Below are 24770 nucleotides of genomic sequence, written 5' to 3' on the forward strand. Positions count from 1 at the left end.
TAGAGCCAGGAAAACTCACGTTCTTGAGTTCAAATCCAGCCTCAGACACTTCTAGCTGTGTGATCCTGGGCAGATTACTTAACCCTATTTGCCTCAGTTTCCTCATCTGTAAAATGAGCTGTAGAAGGAAACTGATGAACCACTCCAGTATCTCTGCCAAGAAGACCCTAGATGGAGTCATAAAGAATCTGACAATGACAAGACTGAAATTGTTGAACAAAAAAACTATTTGAAAACACCTGATCTTTCATACTCCCAGTATCTCAGAGTGTAAGCTTCTTTAAGACAACTGCATTGTCTTATTTATCATTGTAGCTTCCCAAGTGCATGGGTGCATGTACTTTGTGCAAAAATGGCATTAACAATATTTGCTGAATGAATACAAAAGTGAAGGCAAAGTTCTGTAAGAGCAGTCAGGAAGGCTCAAGCTCTGAATGAACTGAGGCTAGCTATGAATGCCAAGAACTAAAAGGTTGTGTGTGTGTGTATGTGTTTTAATTCTGTACTGAGGAAGAGGATCCAAAAGAGCCACTACTCAAAATGGATGAAGTGATAATAATAGATAACAGAGAATGTAGAACTACTCTGCTCTTGCTTTGCTTCGGGATTTTGTTTTGATTTTTTTTCTGCCAAAAGAGAATGATTTTTGGATTGGATAGGATGAAACAAAAAAATAATGGCTAATGAGGGAGTTAAAGCCAAAAATAATCAGGGAGATAATATAAGAGCACTTAGCTGTTCTTGATGATTTCAAATTACTAGGACTGGATAAACTACATCCCTTGGGAATGAAAGAACTGTGGATATATTTGTTGAGCTACTTGGCAATCTTTGGCAATCTTTGAAAGATGTTGGAAAATGGGAGAGAGATCACAGGCCTAAAAAACTGCCTTGAGTTTTGAAAAAAGAAATAAAGGCAATCTGTAAGCCGTAGGCCAGTGGGATGGACTTTGATTCCTTAAAAAAAATCAAGAATGTATTATTAAAGAGATGGTAGGTTAACATAAAGAAAAGGAAGTAGTGATCACAAAGAGCCTGCATGACTCATCATGAACAGGTCATGCTTTTCTCATTTTCTGTTTTGACAGGGTTACTAGACTCATAGATAAAGGGAAATCCATAGATGGAATAACAATAACAAAAATAATTAAATGGAACTTTAAGGTTTGCAAAGAGTTTACATGTTATCCCATCTCATTCTCACAACAGCCCTGTGAGATAGGTACTATTATTATACCAATTTTACAGATGAGAAAACAGGTCTGAGAGAGATCAAGGAACTTACCCAGTGTCCCATCACTAGAAAGTGTCTGAGGCAGAATTCAAATTCAAGTCTTCTCTCACTACAAGTCTAGTGTCTTATTTGCTAGGCATATGGTTTATTTTAGATTTAGCAAGGCATTTCACAATGTTTCTCATGCTATTATTGCAATCAAAATTAAGAGATGAAGGAGCTGTGGCCAAGTATGGCATAGTATGGCTGCGTAGTAATTCATCTGAAAGAAATAGAGTTTTTTTAATTGACTACAAGCTTGAGAAGAGTCAACAGGATGCTACAACAGTCAAAAATCCAACTAAGATCAATCTTTTCTAAAAAAACAAAGCTTCCATTAAGAGAGACATAGTGTCAAGACTAGGGAAGTGATGGTTCCACAGCAGATGTCCTAATCGAGATTTTTGTCCTGGACATTCTTTTTTTAGAAACAACATTGACAAACTAAAGAGCATTCAGAGAAGAGCAACCACTGACATAGTAAAGGACCTCACCATTATGATATATAGAATCATTTGACTGAAGTGAGGATCTTCAGCTTGGAGAGTAAAAGAGTAATGGAGCACAAGTTAACTGTCTTCGAGTATCAGGACTGTTGTATGACGAGGGATTTGACTTAGTCTCTTGGCTGGATAGGACAGAACTAGGAACAGAGAGGCAGATTAAACTCCATTTAGGAAAAGAACTTATTAACAATTCAGTCCAAAAGTGGAATGGGCAGCATGAATAAATATTTACGTGATGATTTTTAAAACATGGGATGAACTTTCTTGAGAGGTAACTGACTCTGCCTTCCTAAAGGTTTTCGAGCAAAGATACACTTACTGGGGATGATAGAGAAGGGATCCTCATTTAGATGTGGTTTGGCCTCCGAGGTCCCTTCCAACTTGGAGCTTCTGAAGCCATAAGACCAGATGGAAGAGAAAGAAATAAATCATGTGAACATACATCATCATCCATCATTCATGCAAATATTAGTCTATTTCTCCCTATGCTTCATTAGAATTCAAAACAGAATCTCATTACATTGGAAGCTGCTTGAGAGAAGAGCCCAAGTATAAATCTTATCTTGTACCTTGCATGTAAAATAGATGTTTATAAGTATCTATGGATTTGAATTGAATACTCTTTCTAAAATAACATTTTATTTTTCCCTAGTTAAATGTAAAGATAATTTTAATATTCATTTTTTTATTTCCAAATTTTCTCTCTCCCTTACCTCCCTGCCTCCTTGAGACAGTAAGCAGTTTGATACAGATTATACATGTTCAATTTTACAAACATATTACTATATTAGTGATATTTGTGAAAGAAGACACTGACCCAAAGGACAAAAAAAACATGAAAAAATGCAGAAAGTGAAAAACAGTATGCTGAGGTGAATTGAATTCTAACAGAGACTTTGAAGGACACACTTTCTACACCTCCTCTCTCACTTTGTTGATTAGAAAGGCAGTGCGGTGCAAAGGGATGAACATTGAACTTAGCATCATGGGACTCAAATTTGAATTTCCATTCTGCTATTTACTACCTTTCTGACTTTTAGCAAGTCACTTAATTTCTCTGGGCCTTGGTTTCATGTAGAATGTGGGAGAAGGGTGGTTGGACCAGATGACTTCTAAGATCCTTTTCAACTCTCAATCTATGATCCTATGAATTACTCGTCTACGCAGAGCAAACATCCACACTGGGACACATTGCTCTGGAAAGCCCTCTTGCTTTTCTTCGCGCAGAACCATCAGCCCACTCTTATGAATGAGGCTCCGGAGGATGTCCATGTCCCGGATGACACTGCTGTCAGATGTGTCAAAGATACAGCCCTGGCGGGCCACATTGTCCTTTAAGATGATAATGCCGTTCTCTCTCAGGCCTTCACAGCAGCGGGAAAGAAACTCAAGGAGGTCTTTATCAGTCAGGTTGCCTATAGACAGAAGGACAGGGTTGTAACAGTGGGTCAATTGATCATTAAAGAGCATCATTCTGAGTTCCAGTTCTGCTACTGTTATGTCAATCATTAAACTATGGAAGATGAAGATGGGTCTACCCTATGAGCCTCACAGGGATTTTGTCAGGATAAAATGGAACAAGGATTCCACACTCTCAGGAAAGTTACGTCAGACAAATGAAGTATAGATCATCCATTGCTTCTTATTAAATCTAAAAGATATTAATAGTTGACTTACTCTCTTAATTCAACTCTCCTCAGGGAAGAAAGAGAGAGAGAAAAAGAAAGAAAGAAAGAAAGAAAGAAAGAAAGAAAGAAAGAAAGAAAGAAAGAAAGAAAGAAAGAAAGAAAGAAAGAAAGGGAGGGAGGGAGGGAGGAAGGAAGGAAGGAAGGAAGGAAGGAAGGAAGGAAGGAAGGAAGGAAGGAAGGAAGGAAAGAAAAAGAAAGAAAGAAAGTGTGTGTGTGTGTGTGTGTGTGTGTGTGTGTAAAAATCCATCTTCTAGAATTTTCTCATGTTTTTGAGGACAATGAAGAAAAAGGGATCCATTCTGTAACACCCGATAAAAACATATTCCATCAGTTATTAAGAATTTAATTCTGGTGACTCCTGCTCTATTCTCCTGCCATCCCTAAAGCATATTGAATACATCTCACTCCAGAATATGTCATATCCTTTGAAGTGAATTCACTATGAAATGGGAAAAAAATATATTAAAAGGTAACTGGCAAAAATTATAAAAAATTATTTCACTTAACATACAGATATTTCATAATAGAATCATCTATTATGATATTTAGATATCTATCTAAAAATAGATCATTTTTTACAATACTCTAAATTCAAACAAAAACATTTTCATAATGTTTATTATTGCTTTCTTCATCATTTTTTGTTATTTCTGAGAATATAATCACAAGCCTCATTCAAATCTTCTCTAAGCTGCATGTACCAGGGATATGCATCCTCTATCACTATGATGCCTTCTACAATTTTTGTTCTGAATCTGAGCTTCCTGTTTTCCTTCCACATAGAACAAGGAAAATGGAAATGGTAAAACAACGCAAGACTAACCAGAAACCCATTGAATCCAAATGACATCGTATTTTCTGAAAGCAGGTGTGAATTCCTGAAGACTGTAGCAGTAATATGTTTCTACTTTGTCACCTTTGGCTTGTAGGTAATTCTGGGCTTCAGCCAAGAAGGCTTCCATCATGTCCACCAGTTCCACACTGTTGAAAACTGGCAGCAAGACATGTTTGCTGACCCTTCCTATTCCAGAACCACAATCCAAAGCATAGTCAGTACCTGCTTTCCCAGGACCCTGTAGACAGCAAAAAGAACAAATCAGCTTAAACTGTGTCTGAATCAGTGAGTTTTAAACTTTGCCTCTGTTATTCAGTCACCTAAAAGTGTAGTCTTTTAGAGTTGGCAGACAACTAAGACACCATCCAGTCCAAACTATTCTTTTACAACAAGAACAAAAAAAACCTTTTACCTAAGTGTCCCCACATCACCCAGATTGGGAGTCCAGCAGTCGCTTGTGAGCCTGATCTCACCACTGATCAGCAAGATTTTGACCTGTTCCTTTTTTAACCTGGGCCAATGTGCCCATCTTTAGGCAGCCTGGTCACCCCTATTCTTAGGGGCTCACTATATTGATACTGGATTTAGTGTGGACACCCAATTGACCTTAACCCTCAGCAGTTCAGAACTTGTGAGCTTAATTGATTCAGCAACATCTGCCTCCCTAATGCAAGGATAAACACCACTTTAGTAGCTAAATGGGAGATGGATTAGAGTGGAGAGAGAATTGAAAAAAGTGGAGTCAATTACTGTAGATAGCTTTTTTCCAGGAGTTTGACTGAGAACGAGAGGAAAGTTATAAGATGATAGGAAATAATCAAAGATTTTTAAGTTAGTAGAAACCAGCATGATATTTGTAGGCATTAGGGAAAGAATCAGAATATAGAGAAAGGCTTAAAATATGTGGGGTGAGGATGTTTATGGGGTTAATCTGCTAGGGGAAAAATACAGAGAGGATGGGATGTAGAGGTTTAGACCTTAATTAGGGGAAAAACTATCTCTTAATCAGAGATTGAAATAAAACATGTGAGATACTGTCACGTAATTGTGAGAAAAGGAAGGGAGAAGTAACTCACAGAAAATAGATTTGATTTTTCTCAGCTGAGTAAGAGGCAAAATCTTTGGCTAAGGGAGTAGGTTTGGGAGGGAAACTATGAGAGAAATGAGGAGAGATGTTTGGGCCAGCTGCTATGGTGAGTGGGATAGCAAAATCTATTATGGAAGAGTAGAAAAACTGACTGGGCTACTAAGTGGTGCCATAGTGCACAGAGTGCTAGTCAGGAAGACTTATCTTCCTGAGTTCAAATCCAGCCTCAGACACTTACTAGCTATGTGACCCTAGGTAAGTTACTTAACCCTGTTTGCTTTGGTTTCTTTATCTGTAAAGTGAACTGGAGAAGGAAATGGCAAACCACTGTAGTATCTTTGCCAAGAAAATTCCAAATGGGGTTACAAAGAGTAGGATGTGACTGAAATTGAACAACAAGAAGAATTGTCTTGATATAGTAAGGATCCAGTTGAGATTAGATAATGTTCATTTTTAGCACAGCTTGAGTGGCTTTCTCTAGTTCAGTTCAGCAGCAAGTGAATAGAACTGAAGGAAGTGAACCTGGACTCAACCTGGGCATATTGAATGGAGACAGAAGTTGGAGTGCCATATTGGAACTGCAAGTAAGCAGTCATAACTGGATTACAAAATATAAGGAACAGGTTAAAGAAGAAAAGTTTGGAAAGTTGGAAGGAGCTATGTTATGAAGAGCTTTAAATGCCAAACAGGATTTTTTAAATTAATTAAAGTTTTCAACATTCATTTCCATAAAATATTGAGTTCCAAATTTTCTCTCCATCTTTTCCCTCCCTCTACCCCAAAACACTGAGCATTCTGATTACCCCTTCCACCAATCTGCCCTCCCTTCCATTAACCCCATCTTCTCTTTTATCCTGTAGGGGAAGATAAATTTCTATACCCTATTACCTGTATTTCTTATTTCTCAGTTGTATGCAGGAAAAATACTCAACATTTGTTCCTAAAGCTTTGAGTTCCAACTTCTCTTCCTTCCTCCCTCCTAATCCATCCCCACTGAGAAGGCAAGCAATTCAATATAGGCCATATATGTATAGTTTTATAAATGACTTCCATGAGAGTCATGTTGTGTAAGACTAACTATATTTCCCTCCATCCTATCCTGTCCCCCATTTCTTCTATTCACTCTTTTGACCTTGTCCCATTCCAAGAGTGTTGACTTCTAATTGCTCCCTCCTCCCATTTGCCCTCCCTTCCATCATCCTCCCCACCCTGCTTATCCCCTACTCCCCTACTTTCCTGTATTGTAAGGTAGGCTTTCATACCAAATTGAATGTGCATGTTATTCCTTCCTTGAGCCAAATGTGATGAGAGTAAGCTTCACTTTTCCCTCTCACCTCCCTCCTTTTTCCCTCCATTGGAAAGGCTTTTTCTTGCCTCTTTTATGAGAAATGATTTGCCTCATTCCATTTCTCCCTTTCTCCTCTAAATATATTCCTGTCTCACCCCTTAATTTTATTTTTTTAGATATGATCCCTTCCTATTCAACTTACCCTGCGCTCTCTCTCTCTCTCTCTATATGTGTGTGTGTGTGTGTGTGTGTGTGTGTGTGTGTGTGTGTGTGTGTAATCCCACCAACTACCCAAATACTGAGAAAAGTTTCAAGAGTTACAAATATTATCTTTCCATATAGGAATGTAAAGAGTTCAACTTTAGTAAGTCCTTCATGATTTCTCTTTCCTGTTTACCTTTTCATGTTTCTCTTGATTCTTATGTTTGAAAGTCAAATTTTCTTTTCAGCTCTGGTCTTTTCATCAAGAATACTTGAAAGTCCTCTATTTCATTGAAAGACCATTTTTCCCCTGAAGTATTATACTCAGTTTTGCTGAGTAGGTGATTCTTGGTTTTAATACTAGTTTCTTTGACTTCTGGAACATCATATTCCATGCCCTTCAATCCCTTAAAGTAGAAGATGTTGATCTTGTGTTATCCTGATTGTATTTCCACAATACTCAAATGGTTTCTTTGTGGCTGCTTGCAATATTTTCTCCTTGACCTAGGAACTCTGGCATTTGACTACAATGTTCCTAGGAGTTTCTCTTTTTGGATCTCTTTCAGGAGGTGATTGGTGGATTCTTTCAATATTTATTTTGCCCTCTGGTTCTAGAATATCAGAGCAGTTTTCCTTGAAAATTTAATGAATGATGATGTCTAAGCTCTTCTTTGATCATGGCTTTCAGGTAGTCTCATAATTTTTAAATTGTCTCTCCTGGATCTATTTTCCAAGTCAGTTGTTTTTCCAATGAGGTATTTCACATTATCTTCCATTGTTTCCTTCTTTTGGTTTTGTTTTGTGATTTCTTGGTTTCTCATAAAGTCATTAGCCTCAATCTGTTCCATTCTAAGTTTTAAAGAACTATTTTCTTCAGTGAGCTTTTGAACCTCCTTTTACATTTGGCTAATTCTGCTTTTTAAAGCATTCTTTCCCTCATTGGCTTTTTGAGCCTCTTTGTTCCATTTGAGTTAGTGTATTTTTAAAGGTGTTATTTTCTTTAGCATTTTTTGGGGTCTCCTTTAGTAAGCTGTTGACTCGCTTTTCATGATTTTCTTGCATTTCTGGCATTTCTCTTCCCAATTTTCTCTTCATCTCTCTTACTTGATTTTCAAAATCCTTTTTGAGCTCTTCCATGGCCTGAGACCATTGAATATTTATTTTAGATGCTTGGGATACAGAAGCCTTGACTTTTATGTCTTTCCCTGGGGGTAAGCATTGTTCCTCCTCATTCAAAAGGATAGGAGAAGATACCTGTTCACCAAGAAAGTAACCTTCTGTAGTCTTATTTTTTTCCCCTTTTTTGGGCATTTTCCCAACCAGTTACTTAACTTTTGGGTTTTTTGTCAAGAGTAGGGTATACTCTGGGAACCTATAAGATCTCAGCTTCTCCAAGGTCACACTATCAAACCTGCACACTGATCTGGGAGCAACCAGAAACTTTTATGCCCAGAATCTGGAAGTAGTAGAATTTCCTGTCCACAACAGCCTCACCTCCAGTTCCTCCATGCCAGCACTCAGGGCTGAGGTTCAGATCAGCAGCTGAATTCCCCCAGGAGCTTTACAATGAGGCTTCCAACAATGGATGTGGGCAGTTGCCTCCTGTGAGAGCTGCCCTGCCCACTGAGGCCTCTGCCACCACAGCCTGGGTCCTGAGCTATGGTTGGGGGGGGGGGGAACCCTGCTCCCTTCTTGGCCAATTGAAAAAGCCCTCTCACTGACTTTTGGTGCCTATGGGTTGACAGATCTGTGAACGACAGCTTCTGCCACTGGGGATTCTGCCCCCGAGGCTTGCTCCGGTCCTCCCTCCCTGTGCCATGGGCTCAAGGCTGGGCTGGGCTCAGCTCTGAGTCCAGTGAGGCAGACCTTTCCTGTCAACTTTTCAGGTCACCCTGGGCTGGAAGTCTCTTCCACTCCATCATTCTGTGGCTTCTGCTGCTCTAGAATTTGTTGAGGGTCATTCTTTACAGGTATTTTATGGGCTGTGGGGGAACAGCTATAGAATATATGAGTCTTTCTACCCCTCCATCTTGGTTCCACCTCCCCCCTCAACAGGATTTTGTATTTGATTCTAGAGGAGGTAATAGGAAGCCATTGGAGCTCATTACATAAGGAAGTAAAATGGTCAGACCTACTCTTCATAAAAATTACCTTGGCAGTTGAATGGAAGATGTTTTGGGATGAGGAGAGACTTTAGCCAAAGAAACCAGTTAGAAGGCTACTACAAGAGTATTAGCAGGAACTGAGTAGAGCTTGAACTACATCGTGCCTATGTGGAGTTTCCTTCCCCAAACATGCAGTGATGTCTCAAGAGATGAACCTTTTTTTCCACAGTACAAGTGTTACAACAGAGGCAAATGGGTAGGCTTTATATTGATTATAATAAGAAGTTCAAGCAGGAGATGACTTGTTTACTCGACATTGCTTTAAAAATGGAATATTTTCTGAAATCTGTTTTGGGAGTCCTGACTCATTCCTTAGATAGACTGTGGTTTAGTTTAGGTCTTATATGGATAGAGTAGTAGTGTACCAGTCTTCAGCCTCAGTCTTTCACCTCAAAAACTAGACCTGATATTACTTCAATTCAACTTAATTCAACAGGCATTTGTTAAGTGCACCTGCACATGGCAATGTAAAAGGGTTCATTCTCCTGGAGGAACCCATTTGCATTTAAAAGTAAATACAAAGTTAATCTGTCAACAAGCATTTATTAAGAACCTCCTATATGCCAGGCACTGTGTTAAGCTCCTGGGAAACAAAGTCCAAAGACAGTCCCTGCCTTCAAGGAGCTCCCATTCTAATGGTCAAGAAAACATGTAGATAACTAGACACAATAAAGACATAAAAACTAATTTCAAGGTGGAGAGAATACTCACAACTGGGGAGATCAGAAATACATTGTGTTCAGTTGGAAAAAAAATTAGTCACTTTTCAAGACTCTTGTAATACCAAGATATTATTTTATATTTTAAAAATTGCATGACTTATCTACCAGCCCAAAACTGGGCAAAAAGCAAGTTTGTACATTCCATTACCTGGGGGATGGGGAGAATGAGCCAAAGCAAACTGTTTCATATTGAAAAGGAAAAATAAAAAAGACATTTTTTATTTTAAAAGTTTCAGCTGCACTCAATTATTTTGCCAAAATTGGGATGGCCTCTGTGTAAACTTTGCACTTGAAATTAAGGAAACTAGATACTTGGAGCTGCCAATCAGAAACTTCAGCAGAAAACCCACTCACAATGTCTGGAGATCCAGACCAGGGGAAAAAAGATATGTGAATGAAGAGAAAAGGGAAACAGCAGAAAAGTCAGTTACCTTTTCCATACAAAAGACCTTTTTCTTAACTGCAGGCAAGACTGGGTTCTGCCCTTTCAGATGAGGATTACCAGTGTAGCACATCAAGGGACCCCTCAACTTACAGGGCTCCCCCAGAACCTACTGCCTGTGGTTGAAGGTCCTCTATGTATCTACCTTCATTAAAACTAGAGTTCACAGGCTTCCACAAACTTAGTGACTTTTAGTAGTCATCCAGAGAACACAGCTAGTTCAAAGCAAAAGAACTCAATATAAAAGCATAGTAAAATAGTAGGAATAAAGCTTACCCCCATAAAACTAGAGCATAACTTCCCCCCGTGTCATCAGTAGAAGAATAGCCACACACATGTGGATCATGTGTGGCCAAGGCACACATGGAGGGACAAACTCACGCCTTGAAAAATGCAGCCCCTTTAATATCTTCTGGTGATACCATAGTACAACTTCCAATCTAATCACTGCTTAACATGAAGCCTCTCCCAGACACATCTCTACTGGAGTTTTGCTGGACACACCACTTGTACAGGACACAGACTAGCTGAATGCTGCTTTGCTAATGGAGATGTGGCCTTTGCCAAATCTGGCTCCTCTGGACACCTCTCTGATGGATATATAGTCTTTCCCAGACATGGCCAGACATCCTCTACTGGGCAATTGCTTGTGGAGTGTCTCTCTGCTTCCTGCTTCTGGCTTCAACTGAAATCCTTGGCTATAATAACATCTCTTCTTTGTGGTAAGAGAGGGCTCTGCAATGCTTTTCTTAAATTCAGAAATCAAAGACTATTTTAGAGTTCCTTTAGAAAAGTAGGTACACATGCTGGGAGTCCAACATGCAATCACTGCCATAAAGGGCTGGAAACTAGATGTAGAACCCAAGGAGCAGAAGCCTCAGTAGCAACTGAAGTTGGGGGCTGGTGTAGGATCCTGAGCAGTGGGGAAGTGGTGTAGTCCTAGATGGTTCTTTCTTCATTATTTTTTCAGGATGTTTGGAACAGGAGATGAAGATTTTAATTGGGGAATTAGGTGGAAAAGAAAAAACAACAATTTCATACTGATTATAAACTGGAGAATTAAATTGAATTAAAGATGGCAGAAATGAAACCATAAAAAAGCTTATATGAGAAACCTTGTGTGAAAATCAGTTTGTACCTTTGAAAAGAGGAGGATATCTCTCCCCTAGGACTGTCAGCTGCTTTCAGGTGTATGTGGCAGGAGCCAAGAAGGTCTTGAGTCAGTGCCCCTGGAGTCATGACTAGTTGATCAAACCTCTATCCTCATTGCCAAGTCTCTTCCCCCTAAACAAAAGTTCCCTTGTCTCTTCAATTGATCATCACATGATATGATGCTAAAACCCTTCACCATTCTGGTTGGCCTCCTCTGGACATTATTTTATCAATAATATTGCTGAGATATGGTACCTAGAAGTGAACACTACAGATCTGATCTGCCCAAGGCAACAGACAATGGTACCATTGACTCTTCTGTCCTAAAGACTGTCATCTTAAGGAAGCACATGAATACATTGGACCATGTAAAATGAGGAGATTGAACAAGCCTTTCCAATTTATAGAGGAGGAAACTAGGGCACGTAAATGATAAATAAGTGGACATCTTAAATTTATTAAAACAAAATATGTGATTAAGATGTTTTACTAATTGGCTTTAATTAATTAGGTGTGTGTGTGCGTGTGTGTGAAAAGAGCTACTCAAACCCAATCACTCTTCTAGTCTCTTGTATAATCCTCACATCTCTTTATCCCATTGTGCCTTCCTCATTTTCACAGCTATTTCCCTTCTGTTGGGAGTTGTTTCTTCCATTACTTCTACCTCTCATTCAAAGTTCTCTGAGAAAGAGATGGGAAGACTGAATTCATGGAGGAAGTCCCAGTGCTACACGCAGATAGTAAAAACACTCTCTCTCTCTCTTTCTCTTTCTCTCTCTCTCTCTCTCTCTCTCTCTCTCTCTCTCTCTCTCTCTCTCTCTCTCTTGCTCACTCGCTCACTCGCTACACTACTTCATCATGACTAGACATATGTCCACTCTCAAATTTCAAAGAATGCTCCCTCTCTGCCATGTTTGACAATGCAGATGAAATTATTTCACAAAAACCATGAAGTGGAACAGGCTAGACAATGGTTTATTTGGCTGTGCCTGGACTGTGGGGAATGTAAAAGGCATAAATATAATAATGTGTTGATTTTTCTTCATTTAAATAATTTCATAAAGTTAACTTGGATAAGGATGCATATATTTTACATATATACATAGACACACATACATATGTTTAACTGGACAGAGTCCAGTTATCTATAGTCATTCTAGAAAGGATATTATAATACAATCTCCTACGGTACTATTTCTCAAACTTTTTGGTCTCAGAACCCCTTCTAATCTTAAAAATCATTGAGGACCCCAAAAACTTTTGTTTATGTGAATATAGCTATCAATATTTACTATATTAAAAGTTAATAAAAATTTAAAATACATATTAATTGATCAAAAATACAACATAAATATTGCATGTTAACATACATATTAACATAAATAACGTATTTTATTAAAAGCAACTATATTTCCCAAAAAAATTTTAGTGAGTTTGTAATTGTTTTCCATATTTTTGCCAATCTTTTTAACATTTGACTTAACAGAAAATAGCTGCATTCTCATGTCTGCTTCTTCATTCAATCTATTAAATAAGATATATTGTTGTGGTTCGAGTACATGATAAAAATCTGGTCTCATACTGATATCTAACTGAAAAATGGAAAGACAGTTTAATAGGCAAATACAATATTAGTATTATTCTGAAAATAGTTTTGACCTTGAAGACCCCCTAAAAGGGTCAATCTTATTGATCCCCTGGAGTGCTGAGACCACACTTTGAGAACTGCTGCCCTAGGGTGTTCTCTCCCTCTCCCCTCTCCACGCCATCAAGGGCCAGTCTTGGATTCAGGAAAAACTGAGTTAAAGTCCTACCTATGAAGAAAGCTGACTATGTGACCCTGAGCAAGTCACTTCACCTCTAAGTACCCAAGGCAACTCTCTAAGACTCAGAATTACAGAAGAGCAATATCTTTGGGTTATGGCCAATATGGGAATTAGTTTTGCTTTTCTATACCCATTTGTTACAATAATTTGGTTTTTCCTTTTTTTCAAGCATGGGAATTGGGGGGAATAGGGTCCATTGGATAGAGAGGGAGAAAAAATAAATGCTTGAAAATGGGGGGGAGTAAAATTTAATTTTAAAAAGGTAGATTAAAGGAAGGATAACATGAAACTTAGACTAAAATCATATTTCTGGGAAACACAGAGAAACTATGAAATACTAGCTGTTTTTAAGAAAACAAATCAAGGGAAGAATGTTGAGATAATTAGACTATTAGCAGCATCCTAGTCCAGTTTATCTGCCCAAGAAACATATTTGCATCAAAAGTAAGCACTCTCTTTTGCCCCCTTGTAACTGCTGCTGAAGTGAAAGCTATAAAAGCATTCAGCCTTTTTCCAACTGACACAAAAGTAAATCTTGTCAGAGACAAGTATTCCCTCACTTCTTGGATCTTGCTCTGGCTACTAATTTAGCAGATCATTAAGTTCACCCTGGTGTAATAGTAGTAATATTAAGCCTAAAAACACTCTATTTGTATCCAATTATCAGACACTACACAATGAGCATTAATAGCTCAGAAGGGGATCCTTTATAAGACCCAAGTCATTCACCAAAGACCAAAGTCATAGGTGTTGCGCTAGAGGAGACCTCAGATGCCATCAAGTCAACCTGTCTTTGTAGATGAGGAAACTCAGATTCAGGTAGTCATTTAATAAATACTCTGTTCTTGAAGAGGATCATGAAAACAGGGAGGTGATGCCATGACATGCAAGTGAATTGGATTTAAGTGAGGGAGGTCTAGGCAAAGTCACAAGCCTCACTTTCTCCTCTGGAGCTAGCTGGGACCAGTGGCCAGATATAGAGCAAGACACATGGAGATGGCCCAGGATGCAGTGGGAAACTTTGGCCTTTTCAAGCTTAGTTTTTAACAGGTCTCAGTTTGACTGAGACAATGATCGTTCAGTGATTAAGGTTTAATAAGAAATGAGGCAGAGAATAGCCTCTTTACCTAGTCAAAAAAATAATAGAAAAGAAAAATTGAAATAAAAAAATCAATATGGGAGGAAAAGACCCTCAGAGTTTCTGACCAAAACAGAAAAAATTGCTATTTATGTTCATTATAAACCAATCAGGGACAAAACAATGACCAAGTAGGACTTAACTGTCAAGCATCCTAACCTTGACTGGGAGAGGTTGGAAGAGAGATGTGGTTCATACTCAACTAAAAGGAGAGTATGGATTTTTATTATGTCACCAAAAATTGATAAAATTTTGAATATTTGACTTAAAACACCCATCCCTACCCTTCCCCCCACACCCAAACAAAATTGCAAATAATAGCTTTCACCACAACCATTGATTCTGCAGCTGAGTAGGGATGCTGACCGATTGCAGAAGTAATTCTCTAGTTACCATCTTCCACTACCCCCACCACTAGTCTCAGGGGTCAGATGTATTTGGGGGAGGGGAAAGGGAATTCAAGATTCAGAAGGACTTAGAGTTTGAGGTCTTCAACCATTATTCTATATTATTGCTCCAATTCAACTACATTATAGATCAAATAAGTTCACAGGTTCTTCAGCTAACCCCAAAGTCTATAACTATTTCTGTCAGAAAATTCACTACACGTATCTGATAATCAATTGACAAATGAACTTTTGGAGTATTATCATTAGTGCTGTGAATTTCCTGTGCACACACTATAGAATGTCCTCATAAAAGGTTTATTACAAGGATTAGTATGGTCTAAAATGTTATGTCCATAGAATTAAGTGCAAGAGTAAAAGCCTACTCTAGTATGAAGACTACATGAAGCTTTCCTTGATTATTTCTACTGTTTGATAATAAATACATTTCCTCCATACCCCCCCCCCACCAAAAAAATACCTCAAATCTATGTTGTATATATCAACTATGTACATTTTTTCTGTCCATGGAAAAAGTTCCTTCAAGATGAATAGTGTTTTACTTTCCTCTTTATAACTTCAGCATCTAGCACATTATCTGGTATATGGCAGATACTTCAATAAATGTTTATTAATCAATTGGTTGAAATAGGACATTAAGCTTTCTTGTGATACCAGTGTTAATGGAGGAGTTAGGATCATAAATATATCTAAAAGGGACCTCCAAGGCAATTTAGTCTAAATTATTCATTTTGTGGTTAAAGGAAGTGAGACCCAAGACAGCTAAGTTATTTGCAAAAGTTAGTAAATTTCAAGGTTAGAATTTGTTCATTCAATCACTAAATAGATATTTATTATATTCTCATACTTCTACCAGCTTTTTCTTAAGGGAGTAACTTGGTTCTATCCATGCTTAGTTGTGGAATGTATTTCTCTTATCTAGGATAAGGCGTACCCCAACCTTAGTCAGGATGATGATTTTTTTTGGCTATACAAATTCTCATCTACTAAATGATAACTGTATCAGAGGATAGAGTGCTCATTACTAGTAAACTCATAGATCCCTGCAGCACTAACATACTTGTAGGCAATTTAAAAAAACCCACCATGTCAATTGTTTACTTTTTCTATTAATGCAAGAGCAACATATATACGTAGTTTTAGCTGAAGAGAATTAGAAAATACCCCATCACACTTATGATTTGCTCTTATACAAATCTTCATTAATTGGGATGTCAGTTGTCCATCTGTGGGGTTCAGGAGAAAATATATCTTTGAATTTTTGATGTGCCCTTATGGCAAGGGTGGGGAACTTGTGGCACCAAGGTCATATGTGGCCTTCTAAGTCCTTGGGTGTGGCCTTTGCACTGAGTCCAAATTTTACAAAACAAATCCTTTTATTAATGGGATGGTTCCATGAAGTTTAGATTCAGCAAAAGGGCCATACTTGAGGACCTAGAGGATCACATGTAGCCTCAAGGCCACAGGTTCCCCACCCTTGCCTTAAGGCATCAGCTGGTGGCATCAGCACCATTATTGGAAGAAATTAACAAAAACAACAACTAACATTTAGAGAGTGGGTACTATGCTAATTGCTTTAGAATTATTATCTCATTTGATCCTCACAACAACCCTGAGAGATAGGCGTTGTTTTGTTTTCCTCATTTTAGAGGTGAGGAAATTGAGGCAAACAGAGGTTAAGTGACTTGCCCAGGGTCATGCAGCCAGTAAGTATCTGAGGCTGAATTTGAACTCAGGTTCCCCTGATTTCAGCCCCAGTGCTCCATCCACTATACCACTTACCTGCCTTTTTCTGAAGCACATAGAATTAAGTCAGTACTATGAATACTAAATGCCACAGTGCCTCAATGAAGCCCAAACTCATTGGTGATCCAATGGAAGATGGAAAAATCCATCCTCAAAATATGTCAGGCTGCAGCAGTCCAGTTGATGACTTCCATGAGTTTCCTCTGTCTTACACACTAAGATTGAAAACAGAATCCCTGCTAGTGCTTCTGCACACTTTTCCTCCTCACCAAAGTTTCACTTGGATAACTCACCCCGACAAACTTCCTAAGAAATTCCCTGGAGGCCTGGATATCTGTGTTAGATAGTTCAATGTAATCTCCCATCATTCCCTCTTCTGTCGCTGGAACTTCACTGTAGAAAAGCTTTGCTCTGGCATAGAACTGCATTTCGCCGTTGATGACTTGGCTTGTTAAAGCATAGAGTTTCACTGCAAATGGAACATCACAAATGATCATGTGATATGGGCCATGTCTTGGGTCAGTTCTCTCTTGGCCTCTATAGATCCCTAAGAAGCCCCAGGATGTGTCTATGCAATAATTATGACAAAGGACTGGCAGAATATCCCAGAGAAGGAGGAAAAGGAAACAGGTACTGCACCAATTCTACAATCACAATGGAAGTGTGATGTTTACCCTCTTACCTTTGGGTTAATCTTAATTTCATTTTCAGAGGCTGAAATTGGAACAACTGCAATTTCCTACTATATTTTTATTGTACTTTTAAAGCAAAAAAAAAATAGAAAAGTGGCTTCTAAATAGATTGTTTTATTTGACCAATGAAGGCACAGTATAATAATTTGGCAATTTAAACATAGAGGGGTGGAGAATTAGTCCAGTACATCAAACCAACTACTTATATATGTTCAGCGTCATTTTTTCACAATAGCACTCATTCCAAATCAAAGAAATCTAGAGATCAGATCACCTACTTAGAATATCAGGCATTATTGTTCACATTTGGAAAGTCCAAGGGATAGCAGATTATAAACTCATAGAATTTAGAGATAGAAGAGAATATAGATACTATATAGCGCAACTGTCTCATTTTCCATATGAGAAAACAAACTTAGAGAGGTGATAGGGTTTGTTTGAAGCTGGACAAGTCTTAAGGGACAGAGCTAAGAGTCAAACAAAGGTCTGGTATACTATTTGTCCTATACAATTTTTATCTTAATCAACCAATTAATAGGGATTTGTTGAGTACCTAACAGATCCAAAGCACTTGGGGGAATTTTAGAAGACTAAAAATAGTCCCTGAAGCTTAGAGTCAAATTTGGGAGCTAAGGCAACCTATTTGAATACAATCAGAAAGCATTTATTAAGCACTTCTTGTGTGCTAGATATTGTTCTCAGTGCTAGAGACACAAAAAGTTAACTAACAAGGCAGTTTATTTATGACATTGGATAGCACTTCATAGACTTGAGTTACCACTACAAAAGTTTCTCTTACTTTCCTTTGGTAATCTGTTTGGTAGATGAAAGTGCTTAAGCCTGAAGCTTCATGGTCCTAACAACCAGGTTTCCTTTAGACTTAACTAAATTAGTTAAAGACAATAGGGCACATTTCCAATTCACATGTGTTTATCTAAAGAAATAAAACTCTATGTAAAAACAAACAAGCAGAAATAGCCAAAACACCCACAATAGGATAAATCACAAATGTAGAAACCAAGGTTCTTGCTAAACCTTACCGAGGTCTTTCACATGGGCTCTCCTGCTTGATGGGGGCAGAGACATTAGATTAAATTCTCCCCAAGGCCAGATACTGGATCCCATTGTCTCAAATATGATTTTCCATGCTCACTCTTCTTTCATTTCAGTAACACAGCGGTGATATCAGCTGACTTTTCTTCATATTAACCTTTGGCTGAAGCAGAGATTATGTTCCTTCTGCTTAGAGTTCCTACCACTATGGGCAATGTTCTGATCGGCAACATCAATAATTCAAGAATAGTAAGTGATTATTTATTTATTCCAGTGGTTACTATTTATTTTAGGTTTGGGTTGTTTCACTTTTATTGATTATCTAAATGGCTCTGGGTTAGAGAATAGGACCTTAGAACAGGAAGAGACTTTGAAAATTATATAACAGAATGCCTTTTCTCTTTTGGTTCTCTTTATTTAGACTTATGATTTCATCAGTAAAAAACTAGCCTACAAACTTTTTTGATCAGATACTCTTATCAGTAAAAAAAATTGAGTATACATCCTCATATGTTTACTTGTATTTTTAAGATATATACATATACATATATTAATCATTATTAATAGTAATAATAAGTAAGGTTAAGTAATAGGTAACCATAGTATCATTTGGTATTACTAATCCTTAATAATAATAGGTAATGTTACCTATTAATAGTATAAAATTATAGACTATATATTAGCCTATTATGGGCTAATAGGTAATAATATCCTAAAACAACTGAAAATGAATAAGATGAATATGAAATAAATAATATTTTATTTATTAATAATACAAAATTCATTTTTGCTTTCGCTTAAATACTATTGCTAATGATAGTTTAGTAAGAGCAATGTGACAATATCATACATTATTTTGGAAAATCTTGATTTAACACATTATGATACATAATTCTAAGATCTGATTCTAAGTTGAATTTCAATACTTGGCATTAATGAAATAACAACAGATAGCATTTATATGGCACTTTGAAGTTTGCAAAGGGCTTTACAAATATCTTCCCATTTTATTCTCACAACAACCCTGAGAAGTGGGTGTTTTATTTTCCTCATTTACACACAAGGACTACCAAAAGTCAATGACTTGCTCAGGAATACACAGCCAGCAAGTATCTGAGGCAGGATTTGGACTCAAGTCTTCATAACTCAAAGTCTAGAATATTATTCACTAAGCCAACTAAATTAACTTTATTTCAATACTTGGGTTTAATAGTTGTCTGAAAAGGATAATTCACAAAGACATATTTAAATGTCAACAAAGATAATTCACAAGTCCATGTGAAAGAAGATCATTAGGTACATAGAATCATGAAGCTAATTTTTCAATGTTATCTGCCAATTATGCAGAGTTTTTAAATGGAAATTTAACTAACAAATTCCCAACTTCCCTTGAATGATTCCAATCAGTTGTTCTTGCAAATAATCACAAATGTGCCATTATAGTTTCTACTTTTAAAAAAGAGTTTAAAAACCACTGAAACTCTCTATTTGGAAGATTTTTAAAATAGGCTAGTTCCCAAATTTTTCAAATGCGTAGACGTAACAGTTTTTTCAAGACATCTTTTCATTGTTTTCACCAATTCAAAATGGAGAAAGTATCCATCAAGAAAAGGTGATCAGCAATTTCAGATGCTAGAGGTCAGGAATGATGATAGAGAATGGCCATCAAATTTGACAAATAAATCATTAGTAGCTTTGGAGATAGCAGTTTGTGTTGGGTGAGGAGTCAAGGATAAAAAAGAGGCTGATAATCTGGGATACCAGAAGCGTGGTGGTACCCTTGAAGGAAATAGATACCCTCTGGAGAGCAGTATATTGGAGAGAAAAAGGTGAGATCTGCAATGCAGATTATGTCTCTTCCACACCTGTTCTATGTTACTCACAGGGGTAGGGAGGAAGGTGAGTAGGAGAAGCTGAAGGCTCTAGTGATAGCCATGAAATAATCTGATTGGCAAGGTTGAGGGATACTGAGGGAAAAGGAAAGAAAAGAATTTTGCCTGTCTCACCTAAGTGGTATTTAGATTATTACAACCCCAAATGAGAGTAGTAGAGTAGGGGACTATTGAACTTTCACCTTAATGATTGTCTTAGCTGAAAAAGATATTTCAAGAAGACACATGGATCTTAATGGAAGAAAGGATTGCATTATTGACGAAGGTCCTGAAGTTGCTAGGAACTCATTTTCCCATACTTTTATTGATTGATCACACAGCTTTTGTGTTTATGCTACAATCCTCTTGAAGTCAAGCCATACCATAACCACCCCTGACCCTACTTTGGGTACCACCTCCCCAGAAAGGCAACTTCTCCAACCCACACAAATTGGCAACTGCTTTGCAATGTGTGGCTAAGGCAACTGAGAAGTGACTTGTCCATTGTTACACAGCCAGTTTGTAGGACTTGAACTAAATTATTCCTAATTCCAAAGTCATCTGCCATACTGCCTTCATATTATAAGAAATTTTTATCAAATCTTTGGGCCTTTATTTTCTGATAAGGCGAAGGGAGGGGAAATGATTTGTCTAAAGTCACATGGATAGTTAGTAACTAAGTTAAAACTAGATCTGTGGTCTCCTTAATCCCATCCAATGTTCTTTCCACAATAAACACACTACCTCTCCCTTGGAGTTCAGTATTGGTTTGACTTTTACTATAGAGTTCTGCCAGTGACAGATTCCTGAGATCTAATCAAATAAAGCTGAGATCTCAGAAACTAGTCATGGCAGAAAGGCAAACCCTGGAGAGACCCTTTGTAAGTTATCTGAATAATAATATTATTTACTGTACATGGCTCCTTTCCCCCAAACAGCTCCAAGCTCAGTGGGGATCTGATCCCACTAATCCTTCCCACATCCCTGTACGTTGGGGTGTGAGGCCAAAAACAGCCACTTACACTTTATATAGCAGGGAGTGGTTATTCAGGCCAGGCCTCCTGACAACACCTAGAATGAAGGTCTATTCATTATACTGAACTGGCTCATGGAACTTTCAGCTGAGTTCTCCTTTTCATCCAACTCACTCCAAGCCCCACCTTCCTTTTATGAATTTTTTAGGCTTAGAATGGACAACCTGTGCTGTGACCAGATATCTACCTTAAAAAATGAGTAATCTTTCTCCAATCTGGAAACAGATTTAGGGATGAGGGACAACCTAAAATCTAAATAACTTAATCTCTGACTCATCAACCTTCTCTGTGTCTTTTCTCTTTGGGCTCTTAGGACATCAATAAGAGGACTGAAGATGTAGAATGTCATGCTGTATTAGATAATTGTATTCTAATTTATGACAGACATTTGCTCCTTATACTTCCACAGACTATGCAGGCACTAGGCTTTTGTGGGCTGAATGAAAAGAGCTACTCATGTCTAGGTAACGGCAGAGTGAATCTGGAGTTCTCTAGGGAAGTTGTGGGTATTGGCAAAAAGGTGGCCACCATAACCCTAGTATGTCCAAACCTAGAAATTATCTCAGGAACTTCATCATTAATTAGTACTAACCCCTTCTCTAATGTAGATGATACAGTTTAGTATTTGAATATCCCAATAATCCATGCCTCATGTGTGGCCATTATATTGACCAGTTTTGTTAAACTTTTCTTTCTTCATTTCAAGGGAAGTTTCAATGGGGGAGGGAGGTGGAGTTATTGGGAAATGACTGTGGTACGAAGGATGAAAGGTATAAATATAACTTGAATTAGAAGAAGGAAGCACACTAGACCAAGAAAAAGAAAACTCTGAGCCTTGGCTCCATTTCTCCCCAGCAATAGTTTAAGCCCTAAGATGCTCTATTTCTTTGTCGGTAAAGTGAGAATAATAAAACTTGCAATCACTCTCTAGCAGGGTTGTTGTGAGGACAAAGTAAGATTATATCTATAAAGTTCTGTGTAATGGCAAAGAGCTACATGAATGTTAGCTGTGATTGCCCAATTGTGAACATTTTTCCAAGATTTGAGGAAAACAAGCCAAGGCCCTCCTCGATCCAATGAAAGCAGTAAAACTAGCCATAGTCATCATCACCTGTTTAAGTCAACTGTTTGGTAGAGCTTATTAAAATATTAATGCATGAATAGGGACGGTCCCATCTTCCCATGGTGCCAGCAACATTTCTACCACATGAAGAATACACAGCTCTGTGGGTGCCTGGCGCAGGAGGGGGCTTTTTCTGGTTTGTCAGCTCAACTACTTCTTTCACCTACTTGACAGAAGCATTTAACTAAATAAGATATATGAGCTATCACAGCAGCCTCCAGCCTCTCCCCTCCTCCTAGTTTTAAATGTGCCCTACATTGGGAACAACTCACAAAACTTCTCCTTTACCTGGAGAAGGGAAACAACTTTGCCTTCTGGGATATAGAATGATGTCATTTTAGAAGTCCTTGAAGTTCTGTGTGGCAAATTTAGCAGCCAGTGGAACTAGACCCAGTAGACTCACTTTAAAGATGATGGGTCTGGGAAAGAGCAGCATGGCATAGCTTAAAAAAAAAAAAAGTACAGAACTTGGAATCAAGAAACCGGAGTTTTAACCCTAGCTCTGACACTTACTTTGCTATATGACCATAACCTCTCTGACTTTAAGCTTCCTCATATATAAAATGGGAATAATTATACTTGTACCACCTAATTAAATTCAATAAATATTTATGAAATGCCTACTATGTGCAAAGGATTATGCAGGGCACTGGAGATTCAAAGACAAAATAAAATAGTCCTTATTTTCAAGGAGTTATAGGAATAAAATGAGATATATTTTATGCATAATATATTCCTTGTAGGAATAAGGGGACAAAACACGTACACAGATAAATAAGCAAGAAGTATGCATGAAGTCATACAGAGTAATTTAAAGGGAAAACGATCATTTATATCTGGGAGTTCCAATTTAGAATGCCAAGTTTGGAAGAAGGAAAAAGATTTTATTTTGTTTTGTTTTAATTTGGTTTTGGTTTATTTGGTTTATTTTGGACATGTTGAATTTGAGATGTCTATAGGACATAAAGTCAGAGTTGTTCAAAAAGCAATTGGCCTTAGGGGAGGGCTTGCAATGGCAGCCTGTGGAAGAGACAAGGAGGTTTGGAATAGCTGCTGTGGAGAGTGGATAAGTGAATCCATTAGAGACAAGTAGAATGGTTGAGTTGTTACTGTGATTACTCTGTTTAAATCAAGTAAAATAAATTTGTAGAGGATCTAATCAGCATGGCATTATGACTTTTCTATAACTCTCCAAAAGCACTTGAACAGAGAAAAGAAAGCAAATGATGGGAGAAATCCAGGATTGAGGTTTGGTAGGCTGGGACTGAATATCAGGCTAAGGATTTTGTATTTTATCCTAGGAACAACTGGGAGACTGAATGTTTTTGAGTAAGGTAGAAATATAGTCAGAATTGAGATTTTGAAATATCAGTTTGGCAGTTATTTGGAGTATGAATTGAAGAGGAGAGACAGATGATAACTGAACCCCTGGGAGCTGATGAAACACCAGGGAAAAGAGTATAGAGTTGTTTTGAGAGTTATGAAAGAGCAATTTAAAACTTAAAATGTAAGTATTAGCTATTATTTTTAATTGGACACTGATTTCTAGGCTTATATTTGATTCTCCCAAAAGAATAGTCTATCTCAAGAAATCTATGGATTAATAGTGTCATAGCAATAGAACTGGAATAAATGAATGTATTTGTTACTTTGCAAGAGTGCCTTCCTTTCTGAACGTCCCAGCACAAAATCTGTGTTTTGAGTAGATTTCTCCCCCCCCTTTTCCCTCCTAATCCAAAAAGATGGCACAGTCTACATAGGCATCAGTTTCCTCTGGGAAGATAGCTACCAAGCATGGCTCTCATTTTTTTTAGATCTTAGCAGTGCTGAGTAGCACTTCTCATAATACAAATGAGGAATTTTAATTGAACAGGTGCTTGTTCAATCCTTAATCTGTGAAGTTCGGGGAAATCATTTCAGTAAAAAACTTCATTACAGAACATGTCTATAAAATGTTTTACGTGTGAAGACTGATTTCTCTACAAAGAGGCTGGCCAGCCCACTTTCTTTCCATAATAATCTTCAACACCAAGATCTCTCCCTATAGGTTCTCAGACAGGAAGGCTTACTTTTTATAAAGAGGAATTGCTTTTCATCCTGATAAAGCCTTGATATCACCAACTGCGGGTCATAAAGTCTCTGAATAAATGTAATCAAGATGGACCCCCTAGACTTCACAGTGGTATTTTGCCTATGTCTCCTTGGGCAAGTCATGGTGTATCACTACTTGGTAATGAATGCCAGCTGCTTTTAAGCCCAAAATTAGTCTTAAGGCAGCCATAGTTGTAGGTCTCAATCCCCTCAGTATCTGAGCCAAAGAAACACAGAGAACTAGGGTTATTTTCTGAGTAATTTGGAAGTAAGAAATTTTGGTTACAGATATCATGATATAGTTGAAAGAACAAGTTAAAAATTACATAAAATACTTTTCCACACTTTTAAAAATAAGAACGCTCCTTTATTAAAGCAACCAAGCATAAATATTGACTAATATTAACATGATATATTTTAATGATATAAA

The 24770-nt window shown here is 37.7% G+C and overlaps 1 protein-coding gene across 1 annotated transcript in view; it reads right to left on the minus strand.

Moving 5' to 3' along the window:
- Positions 1-201: 201 nt before the first annotated feature.
- The window catches only part of NTMT2 (N-terminal Xaa-Pro-Lys N-methyltransferase 2), a 29089-nt gene continuing 4520 nt past the window's right edge, over positions 202-24770 (minus strand). The window contains exons 2-4 of the mRNA XM_072648680.1: positions 16770-16945; positions 4291-4540; positions 202-3194 (exon numbers count right to left, since the gene is read on the minus strand). Of these exons, the coding sequence (XP_072504781.1) occupies positions 2911-3194; positions 4291-4540; positions 16770-16945 (710 nt within the window). The 3' untranslated portion in view covers positions 202-2910. The remainder of the gene's footprint in view (positions 3195-4290; positions 4541-16769; positions 16946-24770) is intronic.

The sequence above is a fragment of the Notamacropus eugenii genome, chromosome 2, assembly GCF_028372415.1.
Source record: "Notamacropus eugenii isolate mMacEug1 chromosome 2, mMacEug1.pri_v2, whole genome shotgun sequence".
NCBI classification, from domain to species: Eukaryota; Metazoa; Chordata; class Mammalia; order Diprotodontia; family Macropodidae; genus Notamacropus; species Notamacropus eugenii.